Source organism: Melopsittacus undulatus, chromosome 1 (assembly GCF_012275295.1).
Source record: "Melopsittacus undulatus isolate bMelUnd1 chromosome 1, bMelUnd1.mat.Z, whole genome shotgun sequence".
NCBI lineage: Eukaryota > Metazoa > Chordata > Aves > Psittaciformes > Psittaculidae > Melopsittacus > Melopsittacus undulatus.
The window spans coordinates 41510780-41528180 of NC_047527.1; the positions used below are offsets into that span (position 1 = coordinate 41510780).

Consider the following 17401-nt stretch of genomic DNA (forward strand, 5'->3'; position numbering starts at 1 on the left):
CTGGAAGCTGAAAAGAATGTTAGAGGCAAAATTACTAAATAGAAATTCTACCAGCATCACTTTAGTGCTGGCAAAAATAATATTATTGTAATTAGATACAGGGGAGTTAAAAGTTATCATTGTAGGTTTGGTTTTGTTTTCAAAGATTGAATATTTTTGTTTTCATTTATTCTAGAATTTGTAGTTTACATGCAGAAGGTCTCACAAAGAACAATACCAATAGGTAAAATGTAACTTCTCCACAAAATGTGTCAGCAATCCCTGAATATGCATTTATATGTGAACCAAAGACTGTTTTAAAGATGCTGAAAAAATGCTTGAGTACAATTGAATGGATAACGGAGAGGAAAACAGAACTTTCCATCTTGTCATGCTGTTGTCTCACTTAATAGGGAAGAACAGTCTTTAGAATTTGTATTCCCCTATTAGCTGATGCAGATTTCAGGTTTCTTGGATAGTGATTTAATCTTAAATAGACATCACTGGCAGGGTATAACATGGGAAATATTTAATAAGAAACAAATGGGAAAACCTTTTCTTACAATGTATACGAACCACTTTTAAATCCAATTGATACACTAGTTCTGAAGCACTTTTACAGTCAAGTAAAAGGAGAAAGTCTAATGAAGCATAGAAATTGGAAAGTGTTCCATTATTCTGTTCCATCTTCTTGTGGCATCTTGTATTGCACAAAGCTGTGTGAGTATTGACCTTTGTATGTGGTTCTCAAAGAAGATAAGTTTTATGTCAGTTTAAAACCTGAAATATTGGCTAAATTGCCTGAACACTTCTTCACAGTTTCTTTCAGTGAATGCATCAGTACTTAAATAGGTTCTAAGACTACTTGGAGTAAAATTACCAATTTATTTCCCCTGTCTGACACAGGAGAGGCTCTGAGAGGCTTGTCTTTTTAATGCAAATGGACGAAGGAGTCAGAACTTTCTAGATTAAATTATGTGTGGCTTTTCAGTCCTTATCTTAAAATAACTGCAGGAAACTAATTTTCCAGCTGCTGTAGCTGTGTTTTAGAAAGGCCCGTGTTTTGTAGGTAAAAAGAGTAAGAAATTTCTAGACCAATCTACTAGTTTTATTTTCTCTCCCTTATTCCACTATCTTGAGGAGTCTTTTTGTATCAGATATTGGTCAGCAATATATTAGAATTAGAATAGCAGTATATTAGTCTAGGACAAAAGTAGTTGTTACTTCTTTCTCATGGTAGCATAAATAGCTTAATGTTCTATTATAAGTTTTCAGAGTCTACACATTTGCAAATTAATTTCAGTGTCTGGTTATTAATGTATTTGGTTTACGGGAAGTTTCATGTAAAGCTAATTTTATTAGTTCTTACTTTGGATTTACTATTCTATTTTGGAATATCTATTAAAACCTGTTTTTGTTTACTTTTTTCTTCATAATTTTTTATGAAATTTGTATTGCAGTGCTTTCAAATTCTTTTTTCCAGTGTAGTACCGTTGTGGATTAAATGGCAAGTGTTAACTTGCCAAGCTTTTCTTGCACATCATCAAAGTTGAAGAGTAGTCCTTTATGCCTCAATTTAAATACATGAATTTCTTACTAGAGGGAATGACTTGGAGCAGCTTGGTGGTACTGATTGAAGTTTCAGACCTTTTTGGAAGATTTGAGTTGACTGACTGAAGGAGTGTGGATGGGAAAACAATATTTTCATATTCTGATATTTGTATTTCATATGAATGTTCCAGTATGAATTCATACTGAAATAGGCTTTCTGTTAAGGGCTGTGAGCAGCAAGCTGAGATAAAAGTGTGTTTAGTAAACATTGGGGATAGGCAGAGGAGTACTGTTAGGTGATGTTCTGGTATGAATGTAGTGGGTCAGAGGTGTAAATGTAGTTGGACTGATGCTCATTTTTAAAGAACTAATTAATTTTCCTCCCAGCAAAAGACAGGCGTAAGTTGTTTAAGTGGTTCCTCAGTACTGTACTTTTCAAAGCATCTTGTAGCATCATACTGTTTCCTTCAAACATGGGCCTGTGGATGCTGAAAATTGGTTTTCCTTTAAATTATTTGATTTTTTTTTTCCTTCAATTGAACTTCTTCCTTTTTAGAGAATCAAATATGTATTTGCACCTAGTTTTATCTTGAAGAGACAACAGGATAACATCCTGCAGTCATGAAGGTTGTATAGGTAGAATTGCTTAGCCCAAGAAGCATCCTATACATCTTCAGAATTGGAAGTAATTGAAGGGTCCGTTCTCTGTGTGGGTATTACGGTAGGAGCAACAAATTAACCCCCTTTAAAACAACTGCTGCTGTTAGGGTAGATTATTGTACTGTTTTCTCTTTTTTAATTAATGTCTTGCTATCACACAAGTATTAGATTGGTGGATATGGATACAAGAGCAACAAACTTTCTAATCTTAATTCTTCGTCTGTGTGCTTTCTTTTAAATGGATGTTCATTTTATACCAGAGTGTAATGCTTCATTGTATTGACATCTGTGGGGAATCTTGCTTAAAAGATCATGGGCAGTAAATCTATGACTTTGATAATTTTTGTAAGTTGCTGCAGCAGACAGAAATGCTCTTAAAATTCTACAGACTTTTTTCCTTTTTTTTTTTGTTTACATGTAGTTGGAATTAAAAATACTGTGGCTGTTTTGAGGATGAACTTGACATGTTTGAGGGACAGATTACAAAAATGCAAAAGATGGAAGGGACAGAATCAGGTCAACAGATGTTCTGTGCGCTTGAAACTACTTGATTACCTTGGACAATTGCTAAATGTGATCTGTGTCTGCTTAAATTTATCCTGTGACAAGTGCTCATTTAAACAAAAGTCCTAATTTTCTGTTGCTGTGTTCTGTTGGCAGTTGGTTCTCACATAATCAAGATACCAGGTTCAGCTGAAGGACCTAATGTGATTAGAACTTCTCCAGATTGTTCCAACACTTAATTATTGCTTATTTTTGGCATCTGATGTATGAAGTAAAGAGTTTTTTTCGTGTTACCTATATAAAGGTCTGCAAAGACACCCTCTCCATTTGATGGAGATAAACAAATGGTAAAGAACGCTTGGCATTTCTTAGTTCAGTTTCAATTCAGTAACTAAGAAAAAATATAAATAATTGTGATATATTATCTTGATAGATAGCTTATGGGATTGTCAATACTGCATGTTAAAGTAATAAGCCGTTTATTTTCAGCAATTTTATTAATCTAATAAAAGATAGCACTGTGCAACACAGAAGGACATTGAGTGTCTGAAGTGTTCCGATATCCTGAAGGCAAATAGAGTAAAATCAACTTGTTTGGTACAGTGACAAGTAGGATTAAAAGACTTTGTGTTTGATTAGGGAAAGTTCCGTAGTAAAACAATATGCTTGATAGGACTTTCATACTGTAAGACTAACAGGCTTGTGATGCTGCTGGCAGGTATTCTTCAAATTGCTTACTCCCTTGTATTTGCAGTATCTTCGTATTTAAGTTTTAGATAATTTGCTGGTCAAATGATGGAGTCTTTTTTTATGTTTGAATAAGCTGAAATTAACTTTGCTTATTTTGAAAATTATTTGGGGAAGTTAGTAGAAAGAACATTCTCAAAATTATACTTCAGTCTCTGTTAGAAGGTCATCACAAATTACTGGATTAGTTGCATTTATCAGCTCTTTTTAATTCAGATGCATATCTTTGTAATAATGGAATCAGTTGAAAATTCAAGGAGTGGGGAAAGAGACTTGTGGCATCACTGGTGAGGTTAACGTTACAGGGGAGTGTGGAGGAGTAAGGTTTGCAATTGTATGACTTAATTAGGTTTGAAAAGCCCATAATACTCTACTAACTATGATCTCTGTATGCCTTTATTGCTGGTATTTTGTCACTGCTCATACCATAACATGTGAAGCAGTTGTTTTTGTGGGAAGCATGATTGAAGAGGGTGGGCTTTTGACTGAACTACTGCTGTGACCAGAGGCAGTGAATGAGCTTTTACTTCCATTTCTTTTACTTTTAGCTTTCTGGACAACAGGAAAACTACATAGGGCAATTACTGAATTGCATATGGTTGAGTGGGCAACTAGCTTACTAGTGTAGCCATACCTGTTACCACTGTATGGCCAGGGAAGCTGATGAGGAGACACCCTAATTTTTTTTATCTGCCATGGACTAAAGAGATGTCTTCAGGAATTACATATACTCCAGTCCATGCAGTGTTTAGGTTTGCTGTGGGAAATGAGTCTTTTGTTGAAACTCCAGCTGTTGACAAGCTGGGTTGAAATTAGCTGAAACTATTTGGAAGGGGTATTTTTTTGAAGTAAATGGACTAATAAATAACCAGCCTTTTGGGTCCTAAGCCTTCTGTCTCCACAGAAGTGCTAAAAATGGGAGCACAGTCCAGCCAAATTTTTTTCCATAGGCAGAGCTGTTCTGTAGTGTTTAACCCATCTCATTCTTACAGGTGTAATACAGAAATTGCTTCTGTGCCTTCATTTGCCCTTCAAGCCAATTCTGGTTGCAAGCTGTGGAGCTAAATGAGAAATTACCTTTAGCTTCTACAATGTTTGTAAAGACCACTGTGGATTTTCATCCGCAGCTTGTGTATAGAGTATTTTGTGTCCCGGGAATATTTTGTGGGGTTTTGTTTTGTCTTGTATTTTTGATTCCTTGGGGAGTTTGGTGTTCCTGCTTGTTTTAAGAGGGTGTGAGACCATTGGCTTCAAGAGCCTTAGGGTAGTTTTTACCAGAGGAAGAAGTTAGGAGTATTTGGTGGTAAGTTTGCCATCTTTTAAATGAGCATTCTGAGAAGATCAGAACTAATTGTGAGTTTCGCAGTTAGGCAGACAGGTTGTCTTAATTTTTCTATAACTATCCAGAGACTATCTCTAGATTTAAAACTGCATTTTAGAAAAGTACCATGTTCTCTCTCTCCTTGCCTCCCACCCTCTCTGTCTTGTATTTTTGAAGCCCACAAAGGTACTTTACTCAAACTTTAAAATCAAATTGATGTGGTGATGCTTGACTTTTAAACTGCAGGCAACCTGAAATTAAAGCTGTAGCATGAACTGCCTGATTGACCTTCACTGAATGTAGAAAGCCACATGATAGTGCAAGTGCTTATGAAATGAGATTGCTTCTTTAGCGCAGTCAATCAGTGCCTTCGGTTTCAATTTCCTCACAGCATTTAACCTTGCCTAATGTATTTCTAGGTCTTCCTGTGTTAATCTGAAATTGCTTCAGCCACAGTTCAGGCTGGGCTAACTGCCCAGATGCGTACAGCAAGGCAGTCATTCCCCACTTCCCTCCCTGCACCTGTTTCGTTTCTTTAATCTACCACATGTGTTTGTAGCTTTCAGCTTTTCCTCTGGATTTAGAAAAGGAAACGGCATTATGGACTGATGGCCACATATAACATGACTACTATGCAGTAGTTGGTAAAGGATTCTATTGTCTGTCTTTATTCTGAATAAAGTATTATTTTCAGGGTCAAGCATCCTGGATTCTTGGGGAAAAATATGGCTCCAGAAAAAACTTCAGTTTAATAGAACTTGCATTTGTTAATGGCAGTGTTGGAGATTGGAAAGTCAGCCAAGCCTTCTAGTCAGCGTCCCTAAGCAATGATAGCTGCCAAGTTTTGCTGTAACTGAAGAAATAGTTTTGAATGTTACCAGGTGGTGTACTGGGATTTGCTACTGCTAGGCAAGTAAAACAACTCTTTTCTGATGACAGTCAGCTGGAAAGTCACCATTGTCAAATACAGTGACAACCTATATTTGAATAAGTTTTTAGAAAAGAAATCATTCCTTCTGGATGAAGTTTGAGATGCATTGGATTTGAATACTGCTGGATGAAGTTTATCAACTATTTCATGAAACTTCAAGGTGTTAACTTATACTTTCTTTTTCTGTCCCCCTCCAAAGAAAGCCATAAATCCCTTCTATAAGTAGCTCTGTAACCTCTCTTCTTAATTTTAAAGTCCTTGGGGAAAATGTAAAGTTCCTTGCTGAAGGAAATCTTTGTCAAAAAGGTAAATTACTTCTGTTCAGATGTCACCGCTGAAGCAGTAAGGTGCTGCAGAGGTTTGAAAAATGTCAAAGTATCAGTGTAATGGAGATTATATGCAGCTTTGGCACTAATGCTATGTGCTCTACAACCATCCTTTGGTATTTTATACAGTGACAAAGTGTACTTTCAGTCCTTCCAACTTCTGTATAAATTTAGGTCCACTTAAAAGCAGTTTGGGTAACTTTCATTTGCTGATGAAAATTAGAATAGATGCTTCTGAGATCATTAATATTTTTCTGTTTTGTTTTTTTGTTTCTCCTTGCTTTACGGGCTTTCAAAAATGGGGGTGGGGGTATTGAACTTTCAGTATTTATTCAACAGCCTGGGTATTGTACGTTGTTGATGAATGTACTGTTGTAAAGGCTTTTACTGTACAGCTTGTCAGGTTCCATTAGACAAGCGTATTTGCAGGTGGGAAGTCTGATGATGCTTTGAGGCCTTTTCTTTTTTTCATAATATATAATTATAACTGCTTAAGAGTTTTTTCTTTGGTCCCTGATGTGGCAGAAAAAAGAAAAAGAGGTTATTTTCAAAGTAGCATTGCCTTAATACAGACTTTTAAAGTATGTATGCTAATCTTTCTTCATTACATAAAGGAAAACATGAAAGATACTTTTCTGTCTTTATCTGGACTGGCTTTTCTTAAAGATCCTAATTTGAAATTTGTCCCGTCTTTTTTTTTTTTTTCTTTTTTTTTTCTTCCCCTTAGATTTGAGTTCTGTGAACCTGCCTTTGTGGTTGGTAATTGTTTGGAAATAGCCTCAGACAGTCATCAGTATGACCGGATTTACTGTGGAGCTGGAGTCCAGAAAGACCATGAAAACTACATGAAAATATTATTGAAAGTTGGAGGCATTTTAGTAATGCCTATAGAAGATCAGGTGACTTAGTGACAATTTCCCTTTTTATCTTTTAGTATGAAAAATACATAATTTAAGGAATGCTTTTAATGTTCAACTAATATCTTGATTCAGTGTGTTTGTTGCAGTTAAGCAGATGCTAGTCTTTTTAATGAAGTCGTGAACCTTTTCTTTTAAACTTGTAGGAAGGCATCAATATCCTGTTTCCAACAAAGCCTGTGGCAGAGCTGTCTTCAGTGATACTAGAAGTCCATTCATAGTATTTTCAGTGTATTGCACCAGTCCGAAAACTGCTTTGAAATTTCTCTGCTGCAGTTATTTTCAGTCATAACTTTAAAACAAAGAAACCATTCTCTAAACCAAGAGAATTTATTTTTGATAAATATGAAATAGTTGTGAATTGTGGGACATTGTAAGGGGAGGGAAAAAAATGAAAATATGACATAATTTTCATCAGATTTCAGTGTTGCAAAATGTTAGATTAAATGTTTTTCAGACAGGTGTATTACTTACTAATACTTAACACTTATCAGCTTTACTTCTTAAATCTCAAAAGGCTTTTCAAAGGAAAGTTGTTATTCTCCCAGTTTCACTCATAGAGAAATTGAGAAAAACACATTGTGACTTTAGTTGATACAGATAATTGCTAAAATTGTTGTAGATAAGCATGCTAGTTTTATCTTTCAGAAAAAAATCATATCATGTATCTGCTTTCTCAACATAATTTAAAACATAATTAATTTAAAGTAATTTAAACATAGCCTGCATGATTCAGTTTCATAATTTTTTAGTGGCCTAAGATACTGTAAGTTGAAATTGATGGAATCCTCCTTAGAAGTAGTCACAGTTTGAAACCAAATTAAAACTGTGACCATTTCTATATTATATACAAATGGTTAGGGGGGTAGAGCATGTAAAGTAGAAGGAGCAGCTGAATTATCTCAGTTAATCTAGCCTGTGGTGAAACAGCTAAGGGAGCATTTAATTCCTGACCTGGCTTCCTAAAGGGTTGGAGAATTTACCTAGTAGATAGGAATCCAGTTCTCACAGGTGCAGATTAGACTGAAAGAATGTTACAGATGGCAGCATGTATCCTGTAGGGTAGACAGTTTTTCATAATGAAAGTGGTTGTACACTACAGCATGTAGCCTAGACAGACTGGGGAATCTCAATCCTAGGAAATCTCTTTTTAGTTTAATTGGAAAAGCTTACCTTCGAAGTTGGTCTTGTTCAAGCAGGAGGTGGGACTCCAGAGTTTGCCTCCAATTGAAAGTACTCTGTGAATTTCTGGACAAAATCAGAGAAAACAACTTAACCTTGGGCCTTAATTTTCTGGTTTCATCTCTTCCCATTGCCAAAGAACCATATTCAGTACTCTGAATGTACTATGTAGTATTTCAAGATATATGAAAGTCCAAGGTATAAGAAATCAAAACTGTCTAAGATAGCCTTTATAAATCTGAAGCAGCTCAAAATACCAGTGTGTTTGAACACCAGTCTGAATAGTATTGAGTACAGCAAAACTGTAACCACTGATTTAATTTATTTTTGTTTTTACGCAGCTAACACAAATCTTGAGAACGGGACAGAACACGTGGGAAAGTAAAAATATCCTTGCTGTTTCGTTTGCTCCACTAGTGCAACCAAACAGAAATGACAACGGCAAGCATGACACTGTGGGACTGCGTAAGTGTCGTTTGTGCTCACTCCTTTTAAGCTCCCTTTGATGGGTTGCTAAAGTGCCTACTGGTGGTTGGTTGGAATTGGAGAGACTGTGCTGTGCAGACATAAAGTGAAAGAACAGGAACGTACAGCTTTGCAAAGCATATGCTTTTGTGCTCCTGGTACATGTTCTGTGTTGCTAAACAGTTAATATCCTGAGCTAAAACTATAGTGCTTCTAGCTTATTTTTCCAGTCTTCTTTTCCTTACTAGTTCAGGTTTTTTATTTCTAGGGTGGTATAGATAAAATAGCAAACTACTATTAAGTCTGTCAGGAGTGCTAACTTTCTGATGGTCTTCCAAAGGAAAGTATTTCTTCTCTTTGCACTGAAATGGAAGGAGCAGTCCTAAACTGCAGCTGTGGTATGGTAGTATCTAATAGATGTGTGCTTGTGTCTGTCTGCAACTGATCTAGTCATTCCTAGATGTATTTTATTAGTCACTGGGGTTGACTTTGTAGCTGCAGTGCTTTGAATTGGGTTAGTAAATGCATTTTGAATGCCTCTGAAAGTACATCTGTTGCCAAGATGATGACATTATAAGGGGAGGGGGAAAGAAGTGTCAAATAAAGGTGTGGAATTGAAATTCTCTGTCAGCGTAGACAGGCCTAGGTGTAGAATTATACTAAGAGGTTCAGTGGCTTGCGGGAACTTAAATCCAAAAACCCGGAATACAACAGCTTTTCTCTCCTGTTTTGTTCTATTACATATAATCGAAGGGACCTAAATTCCCTGTCATCTTTGCCTCTTTCTTACTTCCATGCACATTTTTTAACAACAAAACAGGTATAAACCCATCAGGCTATTTGAGAGCGTATGAGAGCTTGCCAAGGGTAGTGCCTTACTGTATTATCTTTTTTGTTCAAAGTAAGGAAGATCCTTTCCTTTCATTATTTCTGCCAAATAATTATGTAATTTTTGTTTTGATGCCTGAAATTAATTTGTTAATACAAGACTATTTCATCCTCCCTCCTCTCCCACCCTCTGTTTTTTGCTTTAGATGTAGTCCATGGTAGATAAGCTGTATCATGATAACAGGGAAATACAGAGGTGGCTTGCCAAACTTTCTGGTCTTACTATGATTTTATATGGTCTAGTTCCCTAGAATTCAGAAGAGGATTTTTGAGTGTTCTTTAATACCATTCCTGAATTTCAGAATGAAAATAATGCAGGTCAGTAGTGTTCAGAAGCAGGCTTCAAATTACACTGTAAAATGAAATCTATTAGGCTTCTTTCTGCTGCTCAAGCTGGTCTGGTTGTATCATGGAATCATAGAATAGTATCGTGAAGCTTAAAAAAAAAAAGGGGGAGAGTGTAAAAAGTTGGGATCTGAAACTCGGGAAATAAAAATTCTAGCAGATTTCTCTTTTATATAGTACTGTCTGTCTGTTTCACATCCAGTAACATTATCCTTCTGTAAACATCACTAACATCCTTCTGTAAACTTTAGAAATTGCAGATGTTACTACTAAGTAAACATGGAGTCTGTGCCATACTTCAGACAACCATTGAATGGTTTCTGACACAGATGTTGTGTTATATATAGATTACAGTTATAACTCTCATATGTATATAGAGCTTAGTAAAATATCTGTCAGCCAGTCATTCCCAAAGTAGGATCTTTTTCTCATAGAAAACTGCAGAGGTGTTGGTAAAACAACTTAGTTATTGGTTAGGACACAGTTCACTACTACTAGATAATTGGAAAGAAGCGGACATTAGGACACTAAACTTTCAAAAAATTGCATCCTGTTCTTCTCATTAAAAAATAATAAATGAATAAATCCATTAAGTGAATGGTTTCATTAATGCCTTTCAGAGACAAACTGAGACTAGTTTGCAGTAAACCACATCCAGATTCTCATCATATGTGTAAATGATTTAAGATGACTTATTCAACACCAGAGAGGCTACACTGTGTGGCATGTTGCAAGGACAAACTCTGTCTTTGGGTAGACTGTAAGATACGTAATAAAAGGTCAAGCACCACTAGCACTCCTAAAATAAATATTCTGCATTTCAAAAAAGTTCTGCACTTCAGCAGGATGTTAACATGATTGCGCAGTGTTGTGCTTTCAACTTACTGTAGGAAGTAAACTTGTATTGATCCACAGTGCACTGTATGTATTAAAAATCTCTTAATCATGAGTCTAGTACATCCCTGGTAAGTCACAATGGTAGATTTTATTAAAGTTTAATTTTCTTTTTTCCATTTTCTTTAATCATAATGGAGAAAAAGTGAAACTTCTTAGATAAAGGGTTAGTTAAATTTTACTATGTTTTCAAACATCAAGCAAGTTTGAGAAAATCACTACTCAAATTAAAAAAAAGTGTGTTGTCTTTCTTGGTCACTTTGGCTTAAATCCGTGAATGTCAGTGTAACTTAAGACTACTGTTACTTGAAGTTTTCCCTAGGTATCCTTCTGAGTAGATATGTGTTCAAATGGATTTTAATACTTGCATAGGAAAGCTTTGTGACTGTCTCACTGTTAAGACTTCTTAACTATCTTTTCTACCTATCAAGAATTTCTCCAGTTAAAAAAATGCAGCAAGTCTGAAGCTTTCTAAAAGCTGTTTTTCTTTGTACCTTGTATGTGTGCCTGGAATTTCTGAACATAAGTGAAGGAGTTTTAGGCGTTGACTGCCTTTATGTACTAAAAATTGTTGGTAGTTACCAGTTATAGCTTATGATCTGGAATGTGACTGTGAGTGGCTTACTTTGTCTTTAAACCTTTTAGATTATTAAATTATGATTAAATATTTTATAGTAATATTTTCTTATTATCAAATAGCATATAATAATAACTAGCACTAAAAATGTTGTATTTTATTTTGCTTCACAGGATAAGAAAGCTGAGAGTTTGCTGTTATTAAACATTTTGTGGGACACAGTGTTTCAAAATTTCATTCCATCATCTTTTGAAGGAAACAATTACTTTTCTTTCTTTCTGATTTTATGAAGTCTCTCTTAGACAGTTCTATATATGGGACCAATGCCTGCTAGTCCACTACTTCAACTTCATATGCCTTCTGCTTGCATTTATTGTGTCTGGCTGTCTGCAATCTTCGCTTGTTTAGCTTGGTGTTATAAATGTGTTTTGTATGGTTAGATACGGTTTTTGTTTAGTTTTGAATTTTGAGTTGGTTTAATATTAAAAAATGGGTCTTGGTTCTTTTTGGGGGTGGGGGACGGTTTTTTTTATTTGGGAGTTTGTTGTGTGGGGTCTTCTTATTTCTGTTGGCATGAGCTGAAGTCAGTGTGGATGGTTATAAACATCAATTTTGTCTCAGATATGAGTAACTAGCATGCAACTGAAGTCAATGTATGAAATGATAGCTTTTGCTTGAAATACATTGAATGTTTTGGGTTGGGTGTTTTGGGTTTTTTTTTTTGTTTGTTTGTTTTTTAAGCTGAAAGCAATACTGGGAGTGTGATTATCAAAACTATTTCTCCACTAGGTTTTTTCTCGCTGTTAGTCCCCATTAATTTTAAGCTACTTTGTATAGTAATTAAAATGACAAGAAAGAAAGTTCAGAAGGCTGGGTTTTTTGGTTGGTTGGTTTCTTGCTTTTGTTTTCCTTGGAATTAGTCAGCCACAGATGGTCTAGGGCAGGCCATTTTCTGTCACTGGAAAATATATGGCTTTGGCTTTTTGTTTCCTGTGTATTTTTTTTTTCTTCAGATCTTCAGTAATTTTGATCCTTTTCTACTGCAAAGCTATTGGGTGACTTACCTGGTTGGTCAGCTGTGAAGTTGACATGGCCCTCCTTCATAAGTTGGATTCAGTAGGAAGTAGGGAAAAGAATAGTGAGTAGAAGAGGGAGCAGAAGAAAGGCGCTTGCCTAAACAAATGTGTCACAGGGCTGGAAATTGGTACCCATTAGCTGATCTTGAAATAGTGCCAGCAGTAGGTCCCAAGATGTCCCAGGTGCTAAAAGGTGACAGTATTTGTTGTATGCTTTCTTACATTTATGTTAGTAGTCTGTTCATGCTTTCTACTTCTCTTGTGTGTTTACCAAAAGACCTCTGAATTTTCTGGACCGTGCCACTGGGTTTGTCAAGGTGGCTGTTTCTACCCTTGTTTCATGTGCATGTACTAAAGTTTCAGTTACTCTTGAGCTTCAGTCTTAGCTGTAAAGCAGTAATTTTTGTGCTAGAGGGAACTTAGTATAACTTAATTTCTTTTCATTTTTAGCTCCATGTGCTGTTAGGAATCTCCAGGACCTCGCTCGAATATATATTAGACGCACCCTTAGAAACTTCATAAATGAGGAGATGAAAGCCAAGGGTATTGCTCAGAAGGCTCCCCCGAAACGAAAACGCAGGAGATGTCGCAGACGCAGGATTAACACCTATGTGTTTGTTGGTAATCAGCTCATTCCTCAGCCACTAGATAGTGAAGAAGATGAAAGAATGGAAGATGATAACAAAGAGGAGGAGGAAAAAGATCACAGTGAGGCCTTGAAGCCAGAAGAACCTCCTCGAAATCTGTTGAGAGAGAAAATTATGAGTCTACCATTACCTGAATCTTTAAAAGCATACTTGACCTATTACAGAGAGAAATAAATAACTTGGTTTAAGTAGAAATAATGCCTACTGATAGTTCCTTTTATTCTTGAAAATGTAGCATTTATTAGGTAGGTGGACAAATAATTATTAGTCTTTCATCAAGACTGAAGTACAGCGATAAATCGTAACTTGTCTCTATCTTGTCTTTGCTACAAGGAAGACTTGCATTCAACAATAGAATCCCTTTTTAAAAATCTATTTTTCTTTAAATTTTGAAAATGCTGTTTTAACTCTGATAGAAATATATATTCCATTATGCAGCACTAATCAATATTTTGCATGGTAAGTCTTTTTTGATCCCTAACAGATTTGTATTGATAAAAGGATGAGTGAAATTTTATATATGCTAAATAGTTGTTAAACATGTGCATCTGACTTGATGAGCATTTTGTCTGTATTTATTACTATTAGGGGAACATTTTAAACATGCAGACACTTATCCTCTGATGTCCGAATCAGACCCTTTTATTTTACTATGGCTTTGTTGCAATCATTATTACTATGTTGGTATAGATGTATTCCAACAACACAAGTGCAATAAATGTATACAGACACTGAATGAGCTGGCTTTAATGATATAGGAAAATACAAGTTCTGAAATGTCAGATGACCCTGCTATTTCTGTGTTTATCTCTTGCCAAAAGATCTTGAGAAAAACTGACAGCTTCTCTCAGAGCCTTAAAGAAACACCGTATTGAATAGGAAGCAAAAAGCAATGCTTACTTCAGCTCTGCTTATACTTAACTCCATTCTACGTTTTCAGTATTTCTGACTAGAGGTACCTCCTCATTTATGGGAAGTTTAGGACAGTACATTTTGTTTGTTTCTGCAGCTCACAGCATTGAGTCAAAATGCTTGGTAGTACAAGACTGTAATTTAGATTTCAGCCATCTATATTTACTGCTTTTAAGTAGAGGTAGAATTTCAACAAAGTTTAGTTTGCATTGCTTATTGGGATAGCTGTAATAGTAGAAGTTAGAATTTGTTCCGCAAATGCACTTTAGTAACTGAATTTTATACTTAACATGCATCTCCAGGAAGCTAGACTTGTGCTAGCCTTTTTGTTTCTGAGCATGGCTCTTAGCACAAAAATATTTATAAACTCATTTGCATCTTTTGGAAACCTAAGAGTAGCAGTGCAACTGTGGGTACCCACAATAGTGCTGAGTTAAATCCTTCTACCATTTTCCCTCTTCTAGTTGTGAAGTTACTTGCAGTTCTCATTTTCAACTTTGTTTGCTTTTACCATCTTTATTTCTTCACTCTGTAGTAACATAACCAATGAGGGAAAACTGTTTATTAAGAACTTGGCATGATATGCATTAAAAGCCACAATCATTGGAAGCATACGCCTGTTAGACCCAGTGAAAAACATTCCTCTTGAAATATCCTGCACAACACATTTTATAATACCGGTAACAATTTTTTGGTGTAATAACAATAAAATAAATAATCCCGTCTTTCTAAAACAGTAAATGTTCCTAGTCCAGGTATTGATAAAAGGACAGTATTAATGTGGTCTAACAGTCCAATATTGACTTCAAAGTACATAAGCATTTTGTTGCATCCAAGGATGAAGATAATACATAATCCCATGATATTTAACACTTTATGGTGCATTTCATGCTGTAGTCCCTGTTTTTTAAGGTACATCATAGTAATGTTTAAGTGGAACTTCATGAAGGCCTGTTGTACCAGCATGTGGAGTTACTTTCCGCAATGTATTTACAGTGTAAGTGAATAAACCTGTTTGAGATATTCTGACTTTATTTTAAAAGCAGAAACATCTAATTAAGAAATAGTTTTCCCAGATAATGATACTAATAGAGTAATTGTGATGCTTCAGCTATAAGAATTGAATATATAATCTTCTTTGAAATGGATTATTTTAGATGGAGTTGAAATAACCTGAAGTTTGAGATGGTTTTTGTCTCTCCTTTTCTTTGAATCGACATCCATAAGCTCAGGAGTAGGAGATTACTAAATATTACTTAAATATTTTAAGGACTTTATACAGGATGCTTTTGGAGAATAAATTTGTTTTCTGTCATGCCTGTATACTAGGAAAAATGGACAGTGGCTGACTTGTCATGGTTCTTCCGTATGTAAGGGTTTTTGGAGTCACTGAAAGAATGTTCTGTGTTTTGTATGTGGATTTATTTTACACTCTTGAATTTATATTTACATAAATAAAAGTTAGAAACTCAAAATGACTTAAAACTTAATTTTTGCCATCTCAGTTGATGATGGGAACGTTGTTGCAATAAAATGGCTTTTTTTCGGTTTTGCGGGTTTTTTTGTGGTTTCTGCTTCCTTGAATTTCTGCGTTTCTGTGCGAGTACTTTCAGTTATTTGGAAATTCAGATACCAGTTCATAGTTACGTCAGTAAGTTTTTAATAAAGGCTATTCTTGAATTTCAGAAATAGAGTGATAAACCTTCTTGCTGAATTTCAAGTTTCTGTAAAGGCTGGAAGATGACATGTCACACATGACTCAGGAAAAAATGTTTTGGACCCAGCACTGCTTTCGAAGTATGTAGCTGGAGAGCCCAAAAGCTACACTTGAATTTCATGGTTGGGTTGTTTTTTTTTCCTCTCAAAATACTGAGATTGGTTTTACCCTCAATAATGCAACTGTCTTGGTCAAAATAAATAAGGAAAACTTGGAGGTAAGAACAGTAAGGGTGGTGAGCATCTAGCAGGTCACACTTTCTATTGTAACTCCCTCTTCATGCAGCCCTGTTCCATTACCACTAGGAGGAAAAATACAAGGTGGGTAGACTTGACTGACTAGCAGGACTTAAGTTGTGGTCACTGTAAGGAAGGATGTGATGAGTTGGAACTTGCAGAGATTTTTACCTTTGGTCTGGAGAAGGACTCAAGACTAGTGCATTCTTTTCAAAAACCCTACTTTTTAATCCCATGTTCTTCAGGAAATACTGAACAGCTGTGTCAAAAACTTGTCACTCTTTTCGTTGAAATAAATCCCAGCAGTTCTCTTAAGCTGAGCACTGTCTCTTGCTTGTTTAGGTGCAGGCTATTTGAGACTGTTTTCCTTTTTGTAAATGCTGTCATCTTTTTCTCTAATTTTTAAAGTGCATCTTTACTTGTCAGCTTGAAAGCAAGTAGGGAATGTAATCAAATATGGCATGTTCTGATTAAAATGGTTTTAACTCATTAAATATTAAGACATATTTCCTTGAGAGTGTCTCCTTTCACCATTCATGTAATTGAGTAAAACTGAAGGCTTCTACCTTTGTGGGATTACTGATCAATTAGAAAAGATAAAGGAGTGTGTGCTGGGTTCTTAGAGGTTTGTACAAAACTCCACCTTAATGAGCTGTTAATTATTTTGACAACACTTAAATCATGTATGAGGGTCGTTGGAGTGTGACTGGAACAGTAAGACTTGAAAGTTGTGTTTCTTGCTATCATTCAGTAAAAATAACTCCATTAAAATCAAGATGTCTGGCTTGATAAATGCCTTTGTCTTTGGCTTCTGTAACTTTACAGTGTACCTGTCAAATTGTTCAATTACTCTGCCCAAGCAAAGCTAGCTTGTTTAGCTGCAGGCTTGCACCATGTTTATGGTCAGTATGGAACCAAGAATCTGGTGCTGATTTAGTGCTGCTTACCATGATGGTAATATTTTCTTTCTAGAGTATTCTGGTTTGTCATCCTTTCTATTCTGTGATGCTTTAAGCTTCTTTGTAAGGGCAGCTGAAGAACTTGACACCTCCGTGTTAAAGCTCTGTTCTCTGTTGGCTGTGAACTAGGAGTCTATGAAATACTTAGCCAGGATGTCCTTTTTAAGTTCTTAAGACAGTGTGTTCAGTTTGATCATGTTTCTCTATACTTTGGTTTTCAAATTTAATAGCCTCTGTTCATGTCACATCTCTGAAAACTGGGTTATTTAAGCAATGAAGCTAACTAGAAGCCTTACTTAAGATTCATTTCTGAAATTATGTTGGTAAATGGCTGTTCTCTATTATAAATCTATATGACAATCTGTGTGTCTGAGAGGGGCTCTTTCCATCTTCTGATAGAAACAATCATGACTGAAGTGATTATATTTACTGAAGCTTTCATGAGATTCCTAGTCAAGACTTGGAGGTTAATTCATCTTTAGTTCCTAGAAAGGGGTAGGTAGTTTTATCTCTTGAAGGTGTTACAATAAAAACAGTTCTTTTGGGCAGAGAGATCTATACAGACAC

General features: G+C 35.7%; 1 protein-coding gene across 3 annotated transcripts in view; it reads left to right on the forward strand.

Annotated features, from left to right (window-relative positions):
- Positions 1–15473, forward strand: part of PCMTD1 (protein-L-isoaspartate (D-aspartate) O-methyltransferase domain containing 1) — a 43463-nt gene extending 27990 nt beyond the window's left edge. For all 3 annotated transcript variants that reach the window (XM_005152552.3, XM_031052197.2, XM_031052198.2), the window contains 3 exons: positions 6747–6918; positions 8460–8583; positions 12814–15473. In XM_005152552.3, coding sequence (XP_005152609.1) covers positions 6747–6918; positions 8460–8583; positions 12814–13184 — 667 coding nt within the window. In that variant the 3' untranslated portion in view covers positions 13185–15473. The remainder of the gene's footprint in view (positions 1–6746; positions 6919–8459; positions 8584–12813) is intronic.
- The last annotated feature ends 1928 nt before the right edge of the window (positions 15474–17401 follow it).